This window comes from Symphalangus syndactylus, chromosome 10 (genome assembly GCF_028878055.3).
Source record: "Symphalangus syndactylus isolate Jambi chromosome 10, NHGRI_mSymSyn1-v2.1_pri, whole genome shotgun sequence".
In the NCBI taxonomy this organism is placed as follows: Eukaryota; Metazoa; Chordata; class Mammalia; order Primates; family Hylobatidae; genus Symphalangus; species Symphalangus syndactylus.
In genome coordinates this window covers 102,479,450-102,506,475 of record NC_072432.2, presented here as the reverse complement: position 1 = coordinate 102,506,475, position 27,026 = coordinate 102,479,450, and the positions used below count along the sequence as shown (strand labels likewise).

Here is a 27,026-nt window from a genome sequence, read left to right as displayed (position 1 = left end):
TGTCTCCTTCAGGGCGGTTCAGTTGCTCACGGCCTCCATTTAGCAATTCAAGGTACCTTTGTGGGCTGGTCTTGAGGCTCGGATTTGCCATATTTATTTCTACCCAAACTTTAAAACTTTAATCAGTTAATTCACTTTTGCTTTGTTATTTCAGCTTTGAAGATTATGAAACAGATGAACCTGCCTCTCCCTCTGAATTTGGAAACAAAGGCAATAAAATATTAAGTGCAAGCTTTCCAGAGAAATGTGGAAAGCTTCAATCAGTGGATGAAGAATAGTTGCCGGTGTCTACAATGAAACGAAGATGTGTATTTTAAATTTTTCTTTCTTGTGAAGAGATGTTCTCGTTTGCATACTGCTTTTTAAAGACTTTGATTACTCCAAGTGTGTATCTGCACTGGGAACTTTGTTTTTAAGCAATAGGTCTGGATACACATTTAACTTAGGAGACTCCTCCAATTTGCCTCAAACCTCTTACGGAGCTTCTCAGAAGTGGTACCATCGCCTTCCAAAGTCAGCACCCTACACTCTTGAATGTACCAAGGATCTCTTGGGGACAGTGCCAAGCACGGTTCTCTACACAGGTGACTGAAGTTGCCTCTGTGTTGGCTGGCATCCCTGAGTCCCCTCTGGGCTCCTATGGAGCCTAGAAGAAACCTTCACTTGCAGAAAACTTGAGTCAGAAAATTCTGGAACTTGAAAAAGTAATAAGGGCCTCCAGAATTGACTTAGCCCTAGTAATAAAAGCACTGCCAAAACATCTCAGAGACTTCTTTTAATTAATTATATGTATACTGGAGTTCAAAGATCTTTAACTTACCTGGCTTAATGTAATTTCACAGTTACTTGCCAAACTACTAGTCACTTTACATCCTCAGGTATTTTAACCACTGGGCCTTCCAACTTTGCTGGCAAGCTCTGGTAACCTCCCTGACTGTGGATCTTATATAAAATCTCAAGATAAAAAAAATACTTCTTAAATGAAGTATAGAATTTGACTCATACTTGGAAATAGCCCTTTTAACTTATCTTTTATTCACTGAACTATTGAATGATGTATTTAATCTCCAGATTAGTTGATACTGTTTTTACTTCCTATCAGAAGGCCTGCTTGAAGACATAAAGGAATGATACATTAAAATTCTTATTAGATACATTCCTTCCTCCGAGGAGTATTAGACTAGCTAATAGTAAAGGCCTCAACATTATTCTTTACTTCATGTTGAAAACAATTACTACAGGTATTTTATCCACCTCAATATTTACCAAGGAAATGGAAAATAATGATACAGCTATAAAAGAAAGCTATTACTTACTGTAGTTGTAGATGTGTTCACTACAGAATCCTACATTTTTCAGCAGGCCACAGTCCAGCCAAATCCTCTAATATCCTTCAAAAGAAACTATTAAAAAGGATAGACATTTCTGATGTAAGTAAAACCCCCAAGCAACTTAATATCCATCTGTCAGTCATCAACTTTTCCCCTAGATTTTTTTTTTAAACTAGTTCTGAAAGTGTCAAGAATAGCTTCCCTTTCCACCCTACCTAGGTTCTCTCCTTGCTGGCGTAAAGGCCAAGCAGTGAAATGAACCCTGGGTTAGGGTTATGGTAGGCAAAAAAGAAAAGGAGAATTTAGGAAATATGCTATAAACAAGGTAGAGTACAGTGAGAGTTAATCCTAGGCATCCTGCCTGTCACAAGCTCCCAGTTCCTGTCATTTTATCTTCATGATTAGAACTGATCTTCCATTTAACTATTACAGAAAGCAGTAACTATTGCAACTATTTAATAGTTCACACAAAAGAAGTAAAAGCTTAAAAATAATTTTTAGGAAACACAATATTCAATAACCTAAACACACTGATAAATTATTAGGATTATTTATGTGATAAATGAAATTTCCTACCAATCCATCCAGCCTTTACCAGGGAAGAAAAGCAATTATCTCATTTCAGATAGAAATACAAAAAAAAAAAAATACTTTTCTTAGAAGCCAGATATGGTTTAAATGTTTTATTATCCATAATGATCTAAACTACTAGTAAGATTCACCAAAAAGTAAAAATAAAATTCAATTTTACAATATACATTTTTTTACTATTTGGCTTTACTTTACCTTGGTTCTCCTTACTGAAGTCCTCTTGCTTTCACTTTGATCTGGTTTTTGAAGTCTCTTAATTATTGGCTGGGCATGGTGACTCATGCCTGTAATCCCAGCACTTTGGGAGGCCAAGGGAGGTGATCGCTTGAGCCCAGGAGTAAAGACCAGCCTGGGCAACATAGTGAGACTCTGCCTCTACAAAAAATAAACTTAGCTGGGCATGGTGGTACACATCTGTAGTCCTACCAACTTGGGAGGCTGAGGCAGGAGAATCGCTTGAGCCCCAGGCCTCGAGGCTGCAGTGAGCTATGATTACGACACTGCACTCCAGCCTAGGTGACAGAGCAAGACCCCATTCTCTTACAAAGTCTCTATTATAAAAGTACATCCATCAATACCATTCCATTTAAGATGGGCTATTGTAATAGTTTACCCACATTATCACATTTTCAGGAATTATAAGAATGTGTTTTATTGTACTCCTTCCTTGGAGCTGAATGCAAGGAATGTGAATTCTGAGGAATTAAGGTAGAATATATTTGACTTTCTGGTAAAGATCATGGTAAGTATAATCATTACTGCCAAACTGGAATTTTCAAGTTGTTATAATATCCCAGGCCCCTTGATAAAAGCTGAGGGTTATCATGACCTTAATGCTAATTCAATGAGAAATGAGTTTAATAGCATAACATTACCAAGGTAATCAAACTAATAAAATTCCATGTATCTTCCCTGCATCTTATCTATGTCACTGTGTACCATTCGAAGTGTTTATAAAACTCTAGATTCATCAAATGAGATTTGCTCAGCTTTTTGAAATGTTAAGATGTGTTTGGAGAAGGCTGCATGACTGTTTTTCCCTTTTAGCAAAACTAAATAAAGTTGTCAAATATGAATCATGTTCATTAAGGTAATTACTACACACTTGTGCTTTTAATCATATTTGCACCTCATTTTTTTGTCTGCAAGAGTAACACTGTGAACAAGCTTGAATGTCAGAGAATAACTCTTTGAGCCCATGTGAAAACTACAAAGAGGTCTTTGTAGTAATGATAATATACTGAGAAATGATTTCTTCAGGGGATAGGGAAGAGGACAAGGGTTTGTGAATGAGGTGGAGTTCACAGGAATCAAGGTAGACTTTAGCCTCATTTATAATGCATTATTTTAAAAGAATGTGTAACAGCATGTTTTGGGGTACCTAAATTTTATTTCAGAGGCAAGGTCTCATTATGTTGCCCAGACTGAGTTCAAACTCCTGAGCTTAAGTGATCCTCCCACCTCAGCCTCCTAAGTAGCTGGGATTACAGGCACACACCACTGTGCCCAGCTTTTAATTTTTTTAAAAAGAGAAAAGTATAAAATACCATCCAAGTATCAGATTTGGTTAAAATACTATACTTTGAACTTAGTATTTTCTAAAGCATTTCTATTTGCTATCTATGATATGGTTATGGACAATTTATTTTCCATCTGATTCCCATAAAACTTTTACTCTTCTTCAACAAGGTCACCATGAAATTGTTTTAACTAAGAATACAACGAAATAAAAGGAATTCTTTATCCCTAGGACCATACTACACCTCCTCATGGAAATGCAGACTTAAAGCTAACCAAAAAGATAAAATTGTCAGCTCTAAAACTGTTACCTAAGGTAAAAGATCATTTGATCATTTATATTAATAACAAGGACTCAACAATTCAGGATGTGTCATATTAAATGCTGTTCTTTGGTGGTTTCAAATCCTGATGAAGTAAATCCAGTTACTTCAGTAAAAATCTCTCAATCATCCCTCGTTAGCCATTTGTCAGCATTCCTAACTCGTGGTATAAAGAAAAATAATATAAAAATCAAGGCACTGTGATTACTCTTCCCCAGATGTATATAATACAGACCATTCAGAGCATGCTATCCCAAACTCTTCAGTATTCTACAACATAGAATTAGAAAACTATCATTTATTGATAGATTTAAGGTGTAATACAGGTTTCCAAAAATGTGGCAGTGAGAATACCAGCATAAAAAAGAGAAACTTGTGCTAAAAACAACCTGAATTCATCATTGGCAATATTACATAACAATCAAGGCCCTCACATACTAATGATTTCCACTTTGTCTATATTGCCAACCTCCCATGCATCAAAAAAAAACAAGATTATCAAACTTGGGAAGCAATAAAGTACTCTATGAATTTCAAGATCATAATATTAGGAAAGTTTGGTCGATTTGCAAAATATATCCTCATCCACGTGTACAATCTCATTTCTAATCATTTTTGCAGTGATTATTAGTGAATAAAGAACAGATTTACAACTTTATATAGCAGGGCATCTGGGTTCAACACAAAACTGTTACAAACGTTAGGTAAATACATGTTTCATAAGACACTGCTAACACTTAAAGGAATTAAATAAAATCCCAAATCTTGGAAAGCAAATAAAGACAAGACAACTAAGAAGCATTTTCCACCATTTACTCTTGTTATCAAAAATAGTTCAACTCTTCTTGCAAAACAAAAACAAAATAGTACATACTGGACACATACATCACATTTTTCTTCCTATGGCTTTAGCCCACCCCCACCCCACCAAAAGAGACCAAAAAAAAAAAAAAAGAAAAAAAAAGCCCAACAACAACAACAAAAACAACTCTACCTGACCACATTCACAGAAAATGACACCAGGATACGCTACAAAACAGAAGGAGGTGTCATCTGCTCTGTGTCCAAAGGTTTCTTCTCCATGTCTTGTACTAGGCGAGTAACCATCATTGAACATGCTGTGTGCCAAATCAAAACATAACTTCAGCATATGTCAGATCTTACTAGAGATGGTGAACGTAGTAAAAATTGGAAATTTTCCAGCAGTATTTTTCTTTAAATAAGCACTGTCAAAGCTGCAGCTCTTCTTTTAAATCACAGGTTATTTCATTACACCTAGTCAGTCCTTGTTTTATTTGGGCTGTGCTCTTTCAAGCAACTGACTAGATTTCCCTTCAACAGAATGTTTGTGACTCATTTGTCTTCCCCATAAAAATTAAGGGAAGAAGTGCATTTAAACTGAAACATACTTTGTGCTTTACATGCAAAAGAGCATTCTAAAGAAAATCCTCCTAGCTTCAACCTACCTAAATGCACAGGCTTTATAAGAAGGCATTCTTATTAGGCCTCTATAAAGAAGCCTTCATAATGAACAGCACCCTAAAAAAAAAAAACTAGGAGCATATTCAAAATAAAGACTGTGGCAAATAAACTATTAGAGAAAACAAAAGTCAAAGTGGCGGCAAGTACAATACATAAATCTGGGCAAGTCTGGGGGCATTATTCCGAAATTATTTTAAGTAAATCCCAATTACTAAATAAAATCTTTTTATAATTTTAAAAAAATTCTGTCACATACTACATAGTCTAAATTTAATTACCTTCAGAATAAAACTACTCTCCTTCACTTCATTTATCCAATTAGAACACTGCTCAAAGTGAAGGAGGGATTTAGAATTTCTTCCCTAGAAATGAGTAACAGCTAAACATTTGTAGTCAGACAGAATTTCAGTTTACTTTTTAAAAAGATTTCTTAAACATTCTAATGAGGGGGAATTTTTTTTTTCATAATACTGCTGATTTAAGAACTGCTACATACACCAGTAGCCAATATTTCATGATCAGAAATGGTATGATGTCAGCACAAAGGTTGAGCTGGACACATCAGTTTTCCAACAGGAGAAACATCAATGGCATCTGAAGGCAGCACTGAGTTTCCTGAACTAATGGCTACTTTTCCACAAAAAAATTAGCACAATCTTTATGGACTGACTAGATACCACTTCCTTACATTTAATCATAAACTTTGATTATGCACAAAGCATGGCCATAAAACAATGAGGTTAATGTTATTTTTCTTGCCAAAGTTCATTTTGTATAAATCAGTTGCATCAGCTTTGTTCTCAAACTATGAGGTTCTGTAAGAACTAAGGACATATATAGTTGTAGGGTTACTCCTCCGTTATCTGCAAACTATTTCCCCGACACTAACACATATAACTTAGCAATGAAAACACTTGATACAAGTGATCTATATGCAGGAGCTCCGGCAAATTAAACCAACAGAACCATAGCTGCCGTAAAACTGTAGCTATTTCCCTACCAGGAGTAGGTTTAAAAGACCCACTGATTTAACAGTCGAATCTCATGTCTATAGCTTCATCCAAACTTTTATCATCATGTGTACTGGCAGCTAAAAACGTCGTTACTGGGGACCCTGTGACATTTATTACACTGGTGCTGGTACTAGCGTTACGCACAGCAATGCTAGTCACGTTAATGCCCAAAGTGAGCCTGGTCTGCTCCAAGGCCTTTTCTGGCACGGCAAATGCCTCCAGCTTCTTCTCCCCATTGGCCATATAGGAGTTTTGGCAGCCACGACATATACAATCTAAGCAGGCTTTGCGGTTAGAGTAGCAAGGGCAGCGTTGGCCTCGGCATGTAAGAACACTTGGATTTTGAGTAGCACGCCCACATTTACACCCTTTCTTTTCCTGGGGTTTTTTGTACACAGCCTTGGTAGGACTTCCTGGCATAAAATGATGACTAGGAATCTTTTCCTTTACTGCTTTGTCTTTTTTAAGAATACCTGGCTTGGTTTTAGAGTGAGATTTCTTGGATCCATGTTCGTGACTCTTTTTCATGCTTTTAGTAGATAAAAGTACAGTTTTGCTGATTTTAGGCGTTGTGCCTCCATTGGGAACAGTTGCTATAGGTTGAAGAGAAATTTTGCTCTCCCGTTTCACTGTCACAGGAGCAGATGCCCCCAGTGTTGGGCCTCGGATAATGGTAGAAATTGGAAGTGGCTGAACTTTCTCACTGTCGCTCTCTGATCTGGATCGTTTTCTATTCAATTTTGCTATCTTCGGAGTTGCTGCTGTACATGATAACCCATGAAGTGCAGGACTGGTGGACATAAAAACATTATGGCTAAGAGACTGGGAAGAAAGCTGCAGAAAAGGTCCATTGGATACAGTGGCTTCCAAGTTCGGCTGCAAATTAGGGCAACAGACCTCTGTATTTGAAACAGTTTCTAAGCTGCGGAGTACTTCCTCAACACTCAGTAACAGAGAGTCTCCAGGTTTTATATCTTCACTGAAACTGCAGATATCAATGCCTGTGGAACATAAGTCAGTGGCTACCGTGTCACAAACGGGTGGCAGGCTGTCAGACAGATCCTCAGTTTTTATATCAACAGTATTACATACGTCAATCGTATTTGAATGTTCAGGTGAAGGAATATTTATACCAAATCTATCTATTGAAAGCCCATTATAAGTAGGCAAACCATTGATAACAGAACTGCCAATAGCAATGCTGAGGGTGCTTTCAGACATTGGAGATAAACTAGCTTGAGGATCAGTTGTGGGTTCTGAGGTTGAAGGTAAAGGGGAATGTGTCAAACACAAAGTAAAGGATGAATCTGACGGTTTTTCTGTCTCCTCACAAAACAATGATCCATCATTAAGCAAAGCCAAAATATCGGAAGAACAGTCAACTGCTTCTATTATATCCCGTGCCAGTGTAGTCTGTGTTATATACTCGCATAGTTTTTTGTAGCAGTTCACTAGGATGCTTAACTGCTTGTTTTCCTCAAACTGCTCATAGTCTTTGCACCAGCTACAGGAAGGTTTCATCATCATTTTCTTGCCTTTACAAGTTTTGCAGACATAATGTTGGCAGGTGGAGTTGGTGGGTGCAATAGGATCTTGTAGCAAATGTCCTAAGGGGGAGAAGGAGGAAAGCAAAGATTTTAGTAAAATAAATTTACCATTTCATAAACTAAAGTTTAGATGACATAAGTAATCTATCAAAATTGAGATGAATTAAACTCACTAGACCAGATAACAAAAAATATATCTTAGAAGAAACGGAAAAATCCTCAATTAGCTCGCTTGATTTCATGCCATATTCCCCATTCCGTTATCTCAAACCAGAATCATCCTTGATTCTGTGTCTCTCTCCCCAAGCAATACGTTCTGGTCCACCTTCTTATCCTCTTCCTCCAAAGGCTATACAGTTAAAGAGGTGAAGATCAGACACCAGAAGCACAAACTAGGGTTAAAACTCTTTGGATAGCCAGATGTGGTGGCATGTGCCTGTAATCCCAGCTATTCAGGAGGCTGAGGTGATGGCTTGAGCCCTAGAGTTCAGGCTACGGTGAACTATGATCCTGCCACTGCAGTCCAGCCTGGGTGACAAAGCAAGACCCTGTCTCAAAAACAAAACAAAAAAAAAACACTTTGGACCTCAACCTAACACAACATGGCAATGCTACAACATGCTGAACAAAATCATATTGATTATTTTGTGCTGGACACTGGGGAAAAAGATATGAGTAAGAGAGATTTAGTCTCTGCCCTCATAAAAGATAGTCTTGAGGGCACTAATCAGTAGAAAAGTATCTTCACAGAAAAAAATTTTCAACCAGTTTTTACCGCATATATACTAATCAAACTTTAAAGAAAAAAGATCAAAATGTAGTTTCAGGCCAGACACAGTGGCTCATGCCTATAATCCTAGCACTTTGGGATGCTGAGGTGGACGGATCACCTGAGGTCAGGAGTTCAAGGCCAGCCTGGCCAACATGGTGAAACCCCATTTCTATTAAAAATACAAAAAAATTAACCAGGCATGGTGGCACGCACTTGTAGTCCCAGCTGCTAGGGAGGCTGAGGCAGGAGCATCACTTGAACCCAGGAAACTGAGACAGCAGTTAGCTGAGATCACACCACTGCAATCCAGCCTAAGCAATAGAGCGAGACTTAGTCTCAAAAAAAAAAAAAAAAAAAAAAAGGAAGGCCAGGTGTGGTGGCTCACACCTGTAACCCCAGCACTTTGGGAGGCTGAGGTGGGCAGATCACCTGAGGTCAGGACTTTGAGACCAGCCTGGCCAACATGGTGAAACCCCATCTTTACTAAAAATGCAAAAATTAGCCAGGCAGGGTGATAGGCACCTGTAATCCCAGCTATTCAGGAGACTGAGGCAGGAGAATCCCTTGAACCCAGGAGGCGGAGGTTACAGTGAGCCGAGATTGTGTCACTGCACTCCAGCCTGGACGACAAGAGCAAAACTCCATCTCATTTAAAAAAAAAAAAAAAAAAAGTTTCAGTAGGAGAGAACGATGTTCAACTACATTAAAACAAAGAAAAAAGAAGTACTACTCAACTCAAATTCTTCTAGAAAAAAATAACAAAATGGAAAAAATTATATTTAAACTTATTAAAGAAAAAAAAAAAACTAGGGTATAATAATGGGCTCAAATTCTTCTGACAGAATTCAAAACGACCATGGTTTAATTATAAACCACAAGTATCCTAACTGCGACAATACAGTATAATGAAGTAGTCCCCCAACTTGACACAACTCTCAAATTATAAATGACATATACATATGAACCAAGAAGGGAAAGGAACTAGATCCAGTTCCCATCTCCACCCTTACTCTCCAAAGCTGCAACTGCTCCTTGGTTCCCAATCCAAACAAATGGTCAGCAATTACCCAAAGCAGTACCTGTTCTCATAAATCACAAAAAGAATATGTTCAATCACAACAGAAATTAGAAATCAGTGGGGAAAAAAAAAATCAGAAAAATCCCCAAGTATCTGGAAATTAAACATATACCAAAATAACTTATAAACCAAAAACATCATAAGAGAAATTGAGAAAACATTTACCAAATGAAAACACTACATATCAAAATTTGGAGAATGCAACTAAAGCAGTGTTTAGTGGGAAATCTATAGCTTTTAAAGTCCGTATCAGACTCCGTCTCAAAAGCAAACAAAATAAATAATGTTTCCTCCAAGCTACGCAATTCTTTTAACTGTTGAAGAGAAAATGTTCACGATATATTTAGTTGTAAACCGAGTGATAAAACTACATATTGTAAAGCCCGTTTTTAAAACACACTGTATATGTGTATGCACCGTAAAAATAGAAAATATAAAAAATAAAAAAGCAAAGTCTCAAGTCAATAACCAAAGCTTTCTTTCACCTTAATAGGAATCCCAAACTAACCAGCTTAAAGCAAATAATGAAGATTAGAGCAGGCCACAGTGGCTCACACCTGTAATCCCATCACTTTGGGAGGCCGAGGTGGGCTGATCACCTGAGGTCGGGAAGTTCGACACCAGCCTGGCCAACATAGTAAAACCCTGTCTCTACTAAAAATACAAAAATTATCCAAGGGTGGTGAACACCTGTAATCCCAGCTACTCAGAGACTAAGGCAGGAGAACTGCTTGAACCTGGGAGGAGAGGTTGCAGTGAGCCAAGATAGTGCCACTCAACTCCAGCCTGGGCGACAGAGCCAGTTACTCGATCTCGAAAATAAATAAATACAGATTAGGGCAGAAACCAATACAAGAGAAAGCAGAAAAACCAAAGAGAAAAATAAATAACACCAAAAGTTGGTTGTTTTAAAAGATCAAAGAAAACAACAAAATACAAATTACCAAAATCAGAAATGAAAGGGGTCAGAGTATCATTGGTGCCCTACAAAATGTGAAGAATTAAGGAAGTCCGATGAACAACTTTACGCCAACAATTTTAGACTACTTCGATGAAATGGACACATTTCTCTAAAGACACAAATGACCAAAATTGACTGGAGAAAACGTTTTAAAACTGAATAGACCTGTAATAAAAGTTTTAAATAGCTACTGAAGATTTTCCTCAAAAGAAGACTCCAAGGCTAAATGCCTTCACTGGTAAATTCTAACAAATAATTAAAAAGAAGTAACACCCAAACATAGAGGAGGAGAAAACACCTCCCAACTCATATTTAAAGGCCAGTAACTACTATGAAAGAAAATAAGGCCACAAGACAAAAGAAAATACAAACCACCGGGAGCTGTGGCTCAACGCCTGTAATCCCAACACTTTGGGAGGCCAAGGTGGGCGGATCACCTGAGGTGGGGAGTTCGAGACCAGCCTGACCAACATGGAGAAACCCCATCTCTACTAAAAATACAAAAATTAGCCAGGCGTGGTGGCACATGCCTGTAATCCCAGCTACTCAGGAGGCTGAGGCAGGAGAATCGCTTCAACCCAGGAGGCGGAGGTTGCGGTGAGCCGAGATCATGCCACTGCACTCCAGCCTGGGCAACAAAATCATCTCAGAAAAATTAAAATTAAAAAAAAGAAAATACAAACCAAAATCTCTCATAAACATGACAAAATCCATAACAAAACATTCAAGAGAATCCCACAACATATAATACAATACCTATTCACACACACACAACTTCACAAATGAGAAATTGAACTTTAACCTGATGGTGGTGGGCATCAATAAAAAATCTAAAGCCAACTTTACTTAAAAGGTAAAACACAATGCTTTCCTTCCAAAAATCAGGAACAAGGAAAGGATGCCTGCTTTTGCCACTTCTTTTCAAAATTGTACTTGTTCTAGCTGGTGCAGTAAGGTTCAAAAGAAAAAGAAAAAAAAAAGGCATGAAGACTAAAAAGAAACAAGTAAAATTGTTTTAGTAATGGATTACACAATTCTGCTTACAGAAGATCTCTAAAAACACACACACACAAACTACCAGTATCAATAAGCAAATTTAGCAAGGTCATAGCACAAACAATATATACAAAAGTCCACTGCATTTTCCATGTCTATATACTAGGAATGAACAAACTAATTTTTTAAAATTCCATTCACAATAGCATCAAGAATATACTTAAAATATTTAGAAAAACTTTAATAAAGACTTCTACACTCAGCACTACAAAACACAGCTGAAAGAAATTAAAGAGTATCTAAACAGACATTTCATGTCCATGGATTAGAAGACTATGAATATATTGTCAAGATGGTAATTTTCCCCAAAATTGATCTATCTGTAAGTTCAATGCAATCTTTAATCTAAGGCAGCTTTTTTTCTTAAAGAAATTGACAGGCTGATCCTAAAATTTGTATGAAATCACAGAGGACAGGCAAAACAACTTTGAAAAACAACAAAATTACAGGAATTACACTACCAAATTCTGAATTTTACTATAAAGCCATAGTAATCAAGACAGCGTGGTAATGACAAAAGTATAGACACATGCATCAGTGGAACAGAATTCAGAGTCCAGAAACAAATCATTACATTTATGGTCAACCAATTTGTGTGACAGAGTATCCAGATGATTCAATGGGGAAAGGAAAGTATTTTTTTTTTTTTTTTTTGAGACGGAGTCTCGCTCTGTCGCCCAGGCTGGAGTGCAGTGGCGCGATCTCGGCTCACTGCAAGCTCCGCCTCTCGGGTTCACGCCATTCTCCTGCCTCAGCCTCCCGAGTAGCTGGGACTACAGGCACCTGCCACCACGCCCAGCTGGTTTTTTTTGCATTTTTAGTACAGACGAGGTTTCACTGTGTTAGCCAGGATCGTCTCGATCTCCTGACCTCGTGATCCGCCCACCTTGGCCTCCCAAAGTGCTGAGATTACAGGCGTGAGCCACCGTGCCCGGCCAAGGAGAGTATTTTCAACATACCATGTGAAACAATTTGATATCCAAATGCCAAACGGAAAAAAACAAATTTATACCCTTACCTCACAACATACACAAAAATTAAAATGATCACAAACCTAAATGTAAGAGCTAAAATATAGAAATTCTAGAAGAAAACAGAGGAGAAAATCTTTGTAACTTTGTATTGGCCAAAGTGTTCTTATATGTGACATCAAATGCACAATTCAGAAAAAGGAAAAAAAAATAGTTAAATGGACTTTCTCAAAATTAAAAACTTACTGTGCTTCAAAAGACACCATTAACAAAATGAAAAAATGGTCAGGCGAGGTGGCTCACACCTGTAATCCCAGCACTTTGGGAGGCTAAGGTGGGCAGATCACGTGAGGTCAGGAGTTCAAGACCAGCCTGGCCAATGTGGCAAAACCCTGTCTCTACTAAAAATATAAAAAAAATCAGCCAGGCGTGATGGTGCATGCCTATAGTCCCAGCTACTCATGAGGCTGGGGCAGAAGAATTACTTGAATCTGAGAAGCAGAGGTTGCAGTGAGCCAAGATGGTGCCAATGCACTCCAGCCTGGGCAACAGAGAAAGACTCTGTCTCAAAAAAGAAAAAAAAAAGAGGGAGGGAAGGAAGGAAGGAAGGAGGGAGGGAGGGAGGGAAGACGGAAGGAGGGAGGGAGGGAGGGAGGGAGGGAGGGAGGGAGGGAGGGAGGGAGGGAGGAAAAGGTCAAAAATAAACCACAAACTGGGAGAAAATATTTGCAAATGACATTTTAAGAAAAAAACTTAATGCAAGCCAGGCTTGGTGGCTCACTCCCAGCACTTTGGGAGTCCGAAGTGGGCAGTTCAGGAGTTCGAGACCAGCCTGGCCAACACAGTAAAACCCCGTCTCTACTAAAAAAAAGAAAAATTAGCTGGCGGTGGTGGCATGCACCAGTAGTCCCAGCTACTCGGGAGGCTGAGGCAGGAGAATGGCTTGAACCCAGGAGGCGGAGGTTGCAGCGAGCCGAGACCACGCCATTGCACTCCAGCCTGGGAAACAGAGCAAGCCTCCGTCTCAATTAAAAAAAAATTCAAATCGGTAAAATGACAATTTTAAAAGCAAAAAATTGAATAAACATTTCACCAAAGAAAATATATGAATGACCAGCTGGGCGCAGTGGCTCAAACCAGTAAATCCCAGCACTTTAGGAGGACAAGGTAGGCAGATCACGAGGTCAGGAGATCGAGATGATGCTGGCCAACATGGTGAAACCCCATCTCTACTAAAATACAAAAAATTAGCCAGGCATGGTGGTGCATGCCTGTAATACCAGCTACTCGGGAGGCTGAGGCAGGAGAATCACTTGAACCCGGGAGGTGGAGGTTGCAGTGAGCCGAAATAGTGCCACTGCACTCCAGCCTGATGACAGAGCAAGGCTCCGTCTCAAAAAAAAAAAAAAAAATGAATGACTATAAGCACATGAAAATATACTCAATATTATTAGTCAAAGTAAAACCATAGCACACTACTGCCCACCCATTAGAATGGCTAAATTCAAAATGACAATGCCAAAAGTTGGCAAAGATGTGAAGAAACTGGAACCCTTATATACTGCTGGTAAAATGTAAAACGGGTACGATCACATTGAAATACAGTTTGGTAGTTTCTTAAAAAGTTAAAACACAAATTTACCATAGAAACCAGAAAAATTCTACTCCTAGGAACCTACCTAAAGAGAAATAAAAACATATCCACACAGAAAAATGTGTGGATATGTATGTGAATGTGCACAGCAGCATGATTCCTAATGGCCAAAAATTAGACACAATCCAAATGTCCATTAATTGGTGAGTAGATAAACAAAATGTATATTCATGCAATGGAGTTCAGCAATTTAAAGGAATAAAGTATTGGTACATGCCACAACATGGATGAACTTCCAAAACATTTGCTAAGTGAAAGAAGCTGATACAAAAGAGTACATTATTGCATAATTCCATTTATATAAAATGCCCAGAAATGACAGGAAGGCAGAAAAACTGGTTGCCTAGGGCTGAGAGTGGAGTAGTCATTAACTGTAAATGGGCACAATGGAACCTTTCGGGGGATGAAAGTGTTCTAAAATAAGATAGTGGTGATGGTTACACAACTCTAAAATTTAAAAACACTTTAAGATAAGGCACCAATAGTGACAGAATCCAACCTTCTACCTAATGCCAATGGCAAGGATCCCTTAAAGAGTGTCCTTAACTTCATCTAAGGAAAGACACAAGGGATAGGAAGGGAAAAAAAATACATATATATGCATTTCTTTTTTTTTTTTTTTCCAAGACAGAGTCTTTCCCTGTCGCCCAGGCTAGAGCACAGTGGCGTGATCTCGGCTCACAACCTCTGCCTCCTGGTTTCAAGCAATTCTCCTGCCTCAGTCTCCCAAGTAACTGGGATTTACAGGTGCCCGCCACCATGCCCGGCTAATTTTTTACTTTTAGTAGAGACGGGGGTCTCACCATGTTGGCCAGGCTGGTCTCGAACTCCTGACCTCGTGATCCACACGCCTCGCCTCCCAAAGTGCTGGGATTACAGGCATGAGCCACAGCGCCTGGCCCTATATATGCATTTGAAAAGATAAAACCATAGGTTAAAAAAAAAAAAAAAAAAAAAAAAGAGGGCTACCAGGCCAGGTGCGGTGGCTCACACCTGTAATCCCAGCAGTTTGAGAGGCCAACATAGGCAGATCGCTTATCTCAGGAGTTTGAAACCAGCCTGGGCAATATGGCAAAACCCCATCTCTACAAAAAATAAAAAAAATTAGCCGTGGATGCTGGCACACACCTTAGTCCCAGCTACTCGGGAGGCTGAGAGGATGGCTTGAGCCTGGGCCAGAGGTTGCAGTGAGCCGAGATTGTGCCACTGCAGTCCAGCCTGGGCGACAGAGCCTGCACCTGTCTCAAAAACAAAATAAAAGGGCTACCAATTAGGAGGGAGAGACAGAACAAAGTGAAATAGGAAAACACTACTCTGAGTTTAATCTGTCTTGTAGATTTTACTTTCAAACCATGTAAATATTTTATATAATAGTATAACAAAACCAAAATGTTACATGAAATCTCTAAAAACCAAAATAACCATAATTTTATATCAAATTGGTGGTATAACAATCCAAAGAGTAACTATTTTGAATGACTATAACACAGAAAATTGGCTCAATCCTTGCGATCCTCATTTTTCTTATTTTCAGTAACCACATTATTGGCGGCAGTGTTGATAATAATTATAAAAGTGTTAGTGCGTACCGTGGGATAAAAAGTCAATGTTAATGCCTTGACGACTTGGATTTTTTTTTTTTTTTTTTTTTTTTTTTTTTTTTTTTTCAGTAGGAAGGAGGAGGAAAGTTGTGAGAGAGAAAAGGTTACATTAAAAATCCTGTAGACCTGGAGTTCAAGACTAGCCTGGCGAACATGGTGAAACCCTGTCTCTACTAAAAATACAAAAAATTAGCTGGGCGTGGTGGTGGGCGCCTGTAATCCCAGCTACTCGGAAGGCTAAGGCAGGGGAACTGCTTGAACCCAGGAGGTGGACGCTGCAGTGTGCTGAGATTGCACCACTGCACTCCAACCTGGGCAACAGAGCGAGACTCCATCTCAAATAAATATAAATATAAATATAAATATAAATATAAATATAAATATAAATCCTGTAGCCCTAAAATGAATTTCAACTGGACTTAACACTATGAACTCATGTTTTAATCTTAAATGTGTGTGTATTTCCTGGCACTATGTGTGTGTGTATTTCCTAGCACTATCCATTGAAGAGGCCTGGAAACAAAGAACAACCCCAGCAGCAATGAATACAGATTACAGGATTGAAAAACAATTTCCTTTTCAAAGGAATCAGAGCTTCTTGGACAAATGGCTAATTTCAACTTTGTGCCATGAATTGCACAAGAGGAGTTTTGATGGCCTTGTTATGCCAGAAAGCATAGAAACTATCAAAATCAAGACTAAGGGGCAAACCTGGAGATTTCCACTGGCCAAAGACGAGAAAATCTAAACCTGCATGATATAGTTAGGCTTTGTGTCCCCACGCAAATCTCATCTTGAATTGTAATCCCCATGTGCCAAGGGACAGACCAGGTGGAGATAACTGAATCATGGGAGCATTTTCCCCAGCTCTTCTTGTGATAATCAGTTCTCACGAGATCTGATGGTTTTATAAGGGGCTCTTCCCCCCTTCACTAGGCACTTCTTCCTGCCACCATGTGAAGAAGGTGCGCTGCTTCCCCTCTTTGCCTTCCACCAAGACTGTAAGTTTCCTGAGGCCTCCCCAGCCATGCTGAACTGTGAGTCAATTAAGTCTCTTTCCTTCGTAAATTACCCAATCTCAGGCAGTTCTTTATAGCAGTATGGAAACAGACTAATACAATGCATAAATGCAATGAAATGAAGCACATCTACAATGTTCAAATCTGAGTTCATTTTTTTAAAAAAGAAAACAAAATCAGTTTCAGGATACTAGTGAAGCAGCTCGTGAGTCTGAAAACTAGTAAATAAGAGCAAGAGTCAAATATTTGTCCTAATTTAACTTTAGGAAATATACCACCAAATAACCAAATCATGGAGAAGTTTTTCCTCACAGGAATAATCCAGCTAATGTTAATCAAAACCTCCGCTAACCATGGAGCACCTTAAAGGACTCATAGTCTACATGTCTTTAGTTTTCTATGAGGTTTTAGAAGAGTAACCATGCCAACTGTTGAGAAATGAAAATAAGTTGGAAGACACCAAAACTCACTTATTAGCTCCACAGATTGCCCACCATTCCCCACCACAAATATCTGAAACTTAAATATTAAAGATGCCCATTGGCAAACTTTCTTTATGCAGTCAGATAACCATCCTCTTAAAAGTTTCCCCAAGGGTTCTCTATACACTTCACCATGAAGGCAGCTCCAATGATGTGAGAAATAGAAAAGAGTCATTCAGGGGCTTCTTAGCTGGGATCACGGTTAACCAAGTACCTAACTGTGTCTCTAAGGAACCCCCCATCTCCAATTTAAGAAATACCAGACAACATACTTGAATTTGTTAAAAAAAAAAAAATGCATCTTATCCTAGAAAATAAAATGGATGGGCAATATACACCAGGGAGAAATACGTCAGTCACTAGTAGATTCTCCTGTAAAAACTGTGGAGTATTTAAGGAAAGGTTTGAATTTAGCATAGATCGTGTTCCATATAGTTACACACACAAGTACAAAAAAAGACTCGCTCAAAATACACACCTTCAGACTTTTTTTGAGTCGAAGTCTTGCTCTGTTGCCCACTCTGGAGTACAGTGGCATGATCTTGGCTCACCACAACCAAGACCAGCTGGGACCACAGGTGAGCGCCACTGCATCTGGCTAATTTTTTTGTATTTTTAGTAGAGACGGGGTTTCACCATGTTGGCCAGGCTGGTCTTGAACTCCTGGCGCTCAGGTGATCCTCCCACCTTGGCCTCCCAAAGTGCTGGGATTACAGGCATGAGCCACCGCGCAAGCCCAGACTTTTTAAAAAAATGTAAAGTTCATGACCAAAAAAAAAAAAAAATGTCTCACTGCACTGCCTTGAAACCTTATCTGCAATATTTCATGATTACCTTCCTTTTCATAAGTGGACATATAACTAAATGAATAATATTTATGTTCTCTGTCTAAACAAATAATGTGATATTGACCCTAAAAATAATACTCATTTCTGTGCCTCAACATTTTCATTTTTGTTTAGTTACCAATTTCTTATTTACTCTCCCTCTTCTTAACTGCTTTTCCTCAAGTCAGTCAATTTTAAATTTAAGGCTAAGACATAGTTTTAGGATACCACAATGCTAATTTTTGTAATTTCTGGGAAAATATAACTTGATAATTAATTTACTAAGATATTTAATATCAGATTTTTTAATGCTCTTAATGAGTGAATCTTTTAATTATGGAGACTTTCAAACAGACAAAAGCAAGAACACTATACAAGTAACCTCCATATACTCATAACCCAGAATAATTATCATGATTATGCCACATTTAATTCACCTACTCATCTTCTGTTCTTTATTTCAAAAAGCAAATCCAGACATCATTAATTTTTAAACCAGATTAAGATTTAATTGTTTTTTTTTTTTTTTTTTTTTTTTTTTTGAGACGGAGTCTTGCTGTGTCACCCAGGCTGGAGTGCAGTGGCACAATCTCGGCTCACTGCAAACTCCGCCTCCCGGGTTCATGCCATTCTCCTGCCTCAGCCTCTCCGAGTAGCTGGGACTACAGGCGCCCGCCACCACGCCCGGCTAATTTTTTGTATTTTTAGTAGAGACGGGGTTTCACCGTGGTCTCGATCTCCTGACCTCGTGATCCGCCCGCCTCGGCCTCCCAAAGTGCTGGGATTACAAGCGTGAGCCACCGCGCCCGGCCAAGATTTAATTGTTAATGGCTACAAAAGAAATAGAAAGAATGAATAAGACCTAGTATTTGATTTGCACTCCAGCCTGGGCGACAGAGTGAGACTCTATCTCAAAAGTAAGTTTTAAGGCCCCAGAAAGGGGCTTTAATTCAGCCACCAAAAAAAAAAAAAAAAAATTTTAAGTAATTTTTTTTGAATCAACATGCTTTTTAAAGCAATAAACCTTCCCTCTTATTAAAACAAATTTAACATAGATCATTCAAATAATTACAGTATTAACATGCCAAAACTAGAACCTAGACTGACTGGCATTTATCCTCATGCATATCCCTGACAAGAATCACTGCCAGCCAGCATCAAGATTTACAGAGCAGCGTAAATTTGAAGCAGCATAAGTTTGAGAGGCAAATAGCGCTAAAATAAATAAATCATAACTAAGTCTCAAATTGCCTGCCCCTGTCTCTATACAAGAGATGGGCACTCCTCCTTAGCACAGATGAACAACGAGGTTATCAATACTCTTGGAAAACTCTTTAAATACATAGTTGATCCCAGTTTTCAATAAAGCAACTAGTAATTCACTCACTTCAAAATACTACTGGTAAAGGTGGCTGTACTACAAATTTTATGCTGATGTGCAGACTACCAAGTAAATTATGTCTTAATCACTTCTGAAGCAAGATTTATTCTCCATTCTAACTGAAGTATTTAATGTCACAAATATTTTGCCCAGATTATGGGAGAAATTAAGTTTATGGAAATGAAGAGAAGGGGCACAAGAAAAAATAAAACTGATAACGGCTAATACTTAGCAAAATCTGTTAACAACTAAAAATAAACCTGTGAACACTGGACCTGGCAATAATAATGATCATAAAATGGCAAAAATTATCACAGATTAAAATGTAACATGGACAAATTAAACACGAACAACAAGAAACTTTATCAATCAAATCCTCATTTTAAAGTTCACATGCAAAAGAAATCCCAATGAAAATTTCAGTAAAATAAAAACTTGGTAAAAGTGAAAAATGGTTTAGTTGTTCCATAGAAAAAAAAATTATCAAGGAATTCAACTACCTCAAAGGCTTAACTTTGGCCTTTGACAAAAATGCATCATATAACTCTAATTTAAATGTCATATGCACAAAAAAATTTCTCAGAATCAAAACATTCTGTATTTACCACCAGCCTCTCTCCATAATTCTTTTTCTGGTCATGCTTCTATTACAGCAAGGACTAACTAATCAATAACCTCAAGTAATGCAAATAATTTTACATAAATCTTTTGTTTATGATTCATGATGAAGGAAAATTAATGAAGACTCACATGAATATCATGAAATGCCACTAACAGCAAAAATTGGACACATGCAGGTGATGATAATTAAAACCATCATATCATTTGTCCAAGATGCATTCTCAGAAACCAGAATTTTAAATGGTCAAGGTATCCACAAGACAGACTCAAATCTTATAATACTTAAATATATGGGAAAATATTTGGAATGGAAAAATATCAGTTTTTGTAATACCCTCCATCAACTTTTCCAAAGTAATGAAAGAGAAAAATAACAGTACAGAATCCAACAGCTATAAAATACGGGGCATCCTACAAAAGACAGGAAACAGTTTTCTGCTTTTACTGATGAGAACCACATGAAACGAGATAGCTACACAGTAACTCAATAAAATATGCTTTCCATCAGAGCCTAAATTTGCTTCCCAACAAATGGACCCACACCAAAAACAGGAATAAAAAGCATCCAGAGAAACTCATAATAAGTTCTCAAGATGGCTGGGAGTGGTGGCTCACACCTGTAATCCCAGCACTTTGGGAGTACAAGGCAGTAGTATCGCTTGAAGCCAGGAGGAGTTTAAGATTAGCTGGGTAACAAAGTGAGACCCCGACTCTACCAAAAAAAAGCAAACAAGCTCTTAAGGCAAAAAAAAAAAAAAAAAAAGAATTAAAAGTGACAAAAACTTCTCTTGCTAAAATGGAATAATAACAGTCATGAGACTTTAAAATCATTACTAAAGAAACAAGAAAAAACACTAACCAGTTATCTTAAAATACTCAAAAAATTACTGGATAAAGAAAATGTGGCACACATAAACCATGGAATACTACGCAGCCATAAAAAAGGATGAGTTCATATCCTTTGCAGGGACATGGATGAAGCTGGAAACCATAATTCTCAGCAAACTAACACAAGAACAGAAAACCAAACACCGCATGTTCTCACTCTTAAGTGGGAGTTGAACAATGAGAACACATGGACACAGGGAGGGGAACATCACACATCTGAGCCTGTTGGGGGTGAGGAGCTAGGGGTGGAGCAGCATTAGGAGAAATACTTAGATGACGGGTTGATGGGTGCAGCAAACCACCATGGCACGTGTACACCTATGTAACAAACCCTGCACATTCTGCACATGTATCCCAGAACTTAAATAATAAAAAAAAACTCAAAGAAGTTTTTAAATAGTAAGTTTTCCAGGTTCACTGATTCTAAAACCAATTTCCTCAGCAATTACTGTTCAATAAGATAACATCCTTTTTGACAGCCACTGCTTTCCAAATGGCCCAGATAACTTTACTGATCATCTAAGCATAGCTACAATCATATATACAGAAGAAAAAAAAGAAAACCTTTATTAACAGCAAAAAGAATTTTGTTGCCAGCCAAATCACATGGCTGTGAAGCTCCTGATCAAAAGACAGAATGGTAACTTAAGCAATGACAAAACATTTGAATGGATGACAAGAGGTGCATTTTATCTTGGAAAGGCACTCTGAAATGCTGCAAACAGAAAATCTTCCACTATTTTGTACAGGAATGTAGTCTTGGATTCTGCCAGGCAAATCTTTCCTGTACCATGAGGGCGTGGCTTGTTTCTGTTGTTGTTGTTTGGGGGGGGTTGCTTATTTTTTAAATGGTTATAGGTACATAATTTTTGTGCATATGTATGGTGGTACACATGATATTCTGACAAGCATATAACGTGTAACAATCAAATGAGGCTAACTGGAATATCCATCACCTCAAACATTTATCATTCATTTGTGTTGGGAACATTCCAAATCCACTCCTATTATGGGTTTTGGTGGGTTGTTTTTTGGGTTTTTTTATGGTTTTTTTTTTGTTGTTGTTGTTGTTGTTTTGAGACGCAGTCTCACTCTGTCGCCTAGGCTGCAGTGGAGTGGCATAACCTGGGCTCACCGCAACCTCTGCCTCCCTGGTTCAAGCTATTCTCCTTGAGAGGGCCTCAACCTCCTGAGTAATTGGGATTACAGGCGCGCACCACCACGCCCAGCTAATTTTTTGTATTTTTAGTAGAGACGGGGTTTCACCATGTTGGCCAGGGTGGTCTTGAACTCCTCCTAACCACAGGTGATCCACCTGCCTCGGCCTCCCAAAGCGCTGGGATTACAGGCATGAGCCACCGCACCCAGCCTCTAGATGTTTTGAAATATACAATAAATAATGGTTAACTGGCCAGGCGCACTCCAGCACTTTGGGAGGCCGAGGTGGATGGATCACTTGAGGTCAGGAGTTCAAGACCAGCCTGGTCAACGTGGTAAAACCTCATCTCTACTAAAAATACAAAAAGTAGCCAGGTGTGGTGGCGGGTGCCTGTAACCCCAGTTATTCCGGCTGAGGCACGAATCATTTGAGCCCAGGAGGTGGAAGATGCAGTGATCCAGGATCGCACCACCACACTCCAGCCTGGGCAACAAAACAAGACTCCATTAAAAAAAAAAAAAAAAAAAAAAAAATCAGCGGGGCGGTGACTCATGTCTATAATCCCAGCACTTTGGGAGGCTGAGGCAGGCAAATCACCTGAGGTCAGGGGTTCAAGACCAGCCTGGCCAACATGGTGAAACCCCATCTCTACTTATATATATATATATACACACAAAAATTAGCTGGGCGTGGTGGCGCATGCCTGTAATCCCATCTACTCAGGAGGCTGAGGCAGGAGAATCATCTGAGCCCAGGAGGCAGAGGCTGCAGTGAGCCGAGATCACACCACTGCACTCCAGCCTGGGAGACAAGAGCGAAAATCCCTCTCAAAAAAAAAAAAAAAAAACCATTGTTAACTATAGTCATTCTACTGTGTGACTGAAGTACAAGGCCTTTCCATAAAGCTTTCCATTTTCTACAGGATGACCAAAAGGAAAAAAACCGTCCTCTTTTTTTTTTTTTTTTTTTTTTTTTGAGACGGGAGTCTCACTCTGTCGCCAGGCTGGAGTGCAGTGGCGTGATCTCGGCTCACTGCAACATCTGCCTCCTGATTCTACTGCCTCAGCCTCCCGAGTAGCTGGGACTACAGGCGTGCATCACCATGCCCAGCTAATTTTTGTATTTTTAGTAGAGACAGGGTTTCACTATGTTGGCCAGGATGATCTCAATCTCTTGACCTCGTGATCTGCCTGCCTCGGCCTCCCAAAGTGCTGGGATTACAGGCATGAGCCACTGTGCCCAGCCTGTCCATATTTTTAAATAACTCAAATCAGGCCAAAAAAGAGTATAAGCCTGATCTCAAACTGGCAGGGGGATACCTTTTTAATTTATAAAAGGAGGTAAAAATGAGGCAGCAGAACCCTAACAATGATGGGAGGGAAAAGAGGCCAATTATATGCCAAGATTTGTTCAATATGTTTGAGAAAGTATTCTACTTTTTGTTCCATCCCAAAACATGTCCTTAATGATGAATGTTTTCTGTATGTTTGGCATTGTACAAAGTAATTATTTTCTTTCATTATATTATTACTCAACATTTACCTGGGTATGTCTCACAAACATGAGAAAATGAGACATGTTAAATCTTTAAAAGTTTAGCAAGTCATTGCTCTGTTTCAAATCAAAAGGAAGTGTAAAGTTAGTCACTGTTAGAAGTCAGATTCCTAGGCATGCAAACTCTTAGGACAGGTTAGCGTGCAGAAAGCTTATCAAGAGTTTCTCTCAGGATTATCACTTGTAAAGGAAGGAAGGAAGTGGCTGGGATGAACTCACAAAAAAGGCCTCAGATGATCCAACAGAAACTCTACAGCTGAATGACTCCTTAGGGTTGTCCTATGCTGGGCCCAAGGAGCCAGGTACTTTAATGAACCAGAACCTGGATGCACGCTACTCACAACAAAAGCATGTGACCATGAACGAGTTGCTCTCTTCAGCCAAGGACGATTCCCAGACAGGTCTCACAGCCTCAGCAGCACACCCACTAGCTAAAAGAATGCATTTCTTTAATCCTTAAGTGGGGATTTGGGTATTACATCATGGCATCCACTACAATCAGTAAGTCTGTAACTGTCCAAGTCTGACAAATTTTGAGTAAAACAATGTCATATATAATAATAGTGTGCTCCTAAGTGATTTGGCCCTCAGTTTCTTAAAGCTATTAACTAAATGTCTAGGTTATTTTCACAGCTGTAAAATTTGATGATTCCAAGACGTATGGTTATGTCTATAAAGGGTTTATCAAAAGCCTTGCATTTGGGTATAATTAATTTTCATTAGGTATCATGTTGAGGTGATAGGTCAACATGATAGGTATGTATGTGAGAGTTTTATTCTACTTTGTACGTTGAAATTTTTTCTTTTTTTTTTTGGAGACAGGGTCCCACTCTGTTGCCCAGTCACTTAGGATGAAGTGCAGTGTCATGGCTCACTGTAGCCTCAACCTCCTGGGGCTCAAGCAACCCTCCTAACTCAGCCTTCTGCGTAGTTGGGACCACAACTCCTGGCTCAAGCGATCCACCCACCTTGGCCTCCCAAATGGCTGGGATTACAGGTGTGAGCCACCACACCTGGTCTGTATGTTGAAATTTTCTATAAACGTGACAAAATAAAGTCCAATGAAAGCTTGAATATTTCTACTTATGTCAATTTTTTCATGCTTCCAAATTTACCAGAAGGTTTACATATTTAAGTATTCTCCCTCTCTCCACCTCTCATCATACACTCACTCCCCCACAACACATACAGACATACAGTATCCTTTTCTTCTTCCCTCCTATGTAAACCCTCCTCTCCCTCCAATGCTTTGGCTCACATACCTCCCATAGTCCCCCCCAGCCAGTTACCTATACCTAATGTTATTTATACCCTCTCTCATTTCCACCTTCAACCTTCTTTCCTATAGCAACTCCTCATCCAGTTATTCCTATGCAGAAGCTTCTCACCAGAATCAGTCTTCTAATGAAAGGCAAAAATTGCTAATCCCAAATGTAGTGGGCACTTCTGGTTCATTATTCTTCCTTGAAATGCTCTCCTCCCTTCTCCCCTAACATTGTCTCCCTCATCTCCTCTACATCCTCTTCTGTCCCCTCATTAATTTTAGTATTTCCCATGTTTCCTTAATAGGATCTACTCTTACTCCCTTTCAGTAATCCTTAGTAATCCTTACCGACACAGACCCCTTTGAGAATCTGACTATACAAATGTGTACGTCTTCAGGTCAAGAGCTAATAAAAAAAAAAATTTACAAATTGTTGTTCAGAATCTTATGAGGATTATTAATCTTTTCCCCTTTTGAAACACAGACATGACACCATACACACTTTAAAACTGACCTACGGGCCAGGCGCGGTGGCACACGCTTGTAATCCCAGCACTTTGGGAGGCCGAGGCGGGCGGATCACGAGGTCAGGAGATCGAGACCACGGTGAAACCCCGTCTCTACTAAAAATACAAAAAAAATTAGCCGAGCATGGTGGCAGGCGCCTGTAGTCCCAGCTACTCGGACAGGCTGAGGCAGGAGAATGGCATAAACCCAGGAGGCAGAGCTTGCAGTGAGCCGAGATTGTGCCACTGCACTCCAGCCTGGGCGACAGAGCAAGACTCCGTCTCAAAAAAAAAAAAAAAACAAAAAACTGACCTACAGGGCCGGGCACAGTGGCTCACACCTGTAATCCCAGTACTTTGGGAGGCCAAGGCAAGAGGATCACTTGAGGTCAGGAGTTCAAGACCTGCCTGACCAACATGGCGACACCCTACCTCTACTAAAAATACAAAATCAGCCGGGCATGGTGGCGTGCGCCTGTAATCCCAGCTACTTGGGAGGCTGAGGCACAAAAATCGCTTGAACCTAGAAAGCAGAGGTTGCAGTGAGCTGAGATCATGCCACTGCACTCCAGCCTGGGCGACAGAGCAAGACTCTGTCTCAAAACAAACAAACAAAAACTGACCTACATACTCCTTTCTAGAGTGATTGCCCATAAAGCTGTTTTAACTACTGTTCATAAACTGGTGACTGCTGAATCTGTATCTCCAACTCAAATCTTTCTCCCCTGAACTTCAGATCCAATATCTAAGTGCCTACTAGGAATCTCATCTCTCTTTTGCCAACCCACAGGTAACTCGAGCTTAACATGAGCAAATATAAATTTCATCTCCCATAAATCCCCACCTAAAAGCCTGGTCTTCCTCCTGCATCCCTTATTCTCTTGGTACTGACACTATCATTCATTCACAAACTAAATACCTTGAAACCACCCAGACTCTTCACCTCCATTCCATATCCAATTGTTCTCCCTGCATGTAGTTTATAAAAATCTGCCAATTCCATCCCTTCGGGTTTTATTTGCATGACTACTCCTGCCTTAGTTCAACCTTCATCATTGTTCACCCCGAATTCCGAGTTTTCTAGCTTATCTCCATGCCTTACCTAATCAATTCATCTTCCACGCTGCCACCATATGATCTTTCTAAAACACGAGTCTGATTATATGCCTTTCTCTTGAAAACCCTTGAAGCGAACTTTAAAATCCAAAGACTTTGGAATGACATATAAGGCCTTCCAGAATCTAGCCGCTACCTGCCTGTCTTCCACCCCAAATCTCATTTCACTAAGCTTTCTCCAAGAACTCCATACTCCATTCTCACCCACCACTGACCATTCCAAAACATGCAATGCTTACTCATCCTCCATGATTTGCTGTTCCTAGAATGTCCTTCTTCCTGCCTTGCATGGTTAATTATTCTTCAAGAAT

At 39.3% G+C, this 27,026-nt stretch overlaps 2 protein-coding genes across 8 annotated transcripts in view; one reads left to right on the top strand and one right to left on the bottom strand.

Moving 5' to 3' along the window:
* PPP2R3A (protein phosphatase 2 regulatory subunit B''alpha) overlaps positions 1–24,794 on the top strand; it is a 221,423-nt gene extending 196,629 nt beyond the window's left edge. For 5 of the 6 annotated variants that reach the window (XM_055295333.2, XM_055295337.2, XM_055295336.2 and 2 more), the window contains one exon: positions 155–4,751. In XM_055295333.2, coding sequence (XP_055151308.1) covers positions 155–278 — 124 coding nt within the window. In that variant the 3' untranslated portion in view covers positions 279–4,751. Of the gene's footprint in view, positions 1–154; positions 4,752–24,651 lie in introns of those variants that run through there. The other variant, XM_055295334.2, reaches the window with a different exon arrangement.
* The window catches only part of MSL2 (MSL complex subunit 2), a 45,164-nt gene continuing 22,698 nt past the window's right edge, over positions 4,561–27,026 (bottom strand). For both annotated transcript variants that reach the window (XM_063611317.1, XM_055295338.2), the window contains exon 2: positions 4,561–7,865. In XM_063611317.1, coding sequence (XP_063467387.1) covers positions 6,274–7,785 — 1,512 coding nt within the window. In that variant the 5' untranslated portion in view covers positions 7,786–7,865 and the 3' untranslated portion in view covers positions 4,561–6,273. The remainder of the gene's footprint in view (positions 7,866–27,026) is intronic.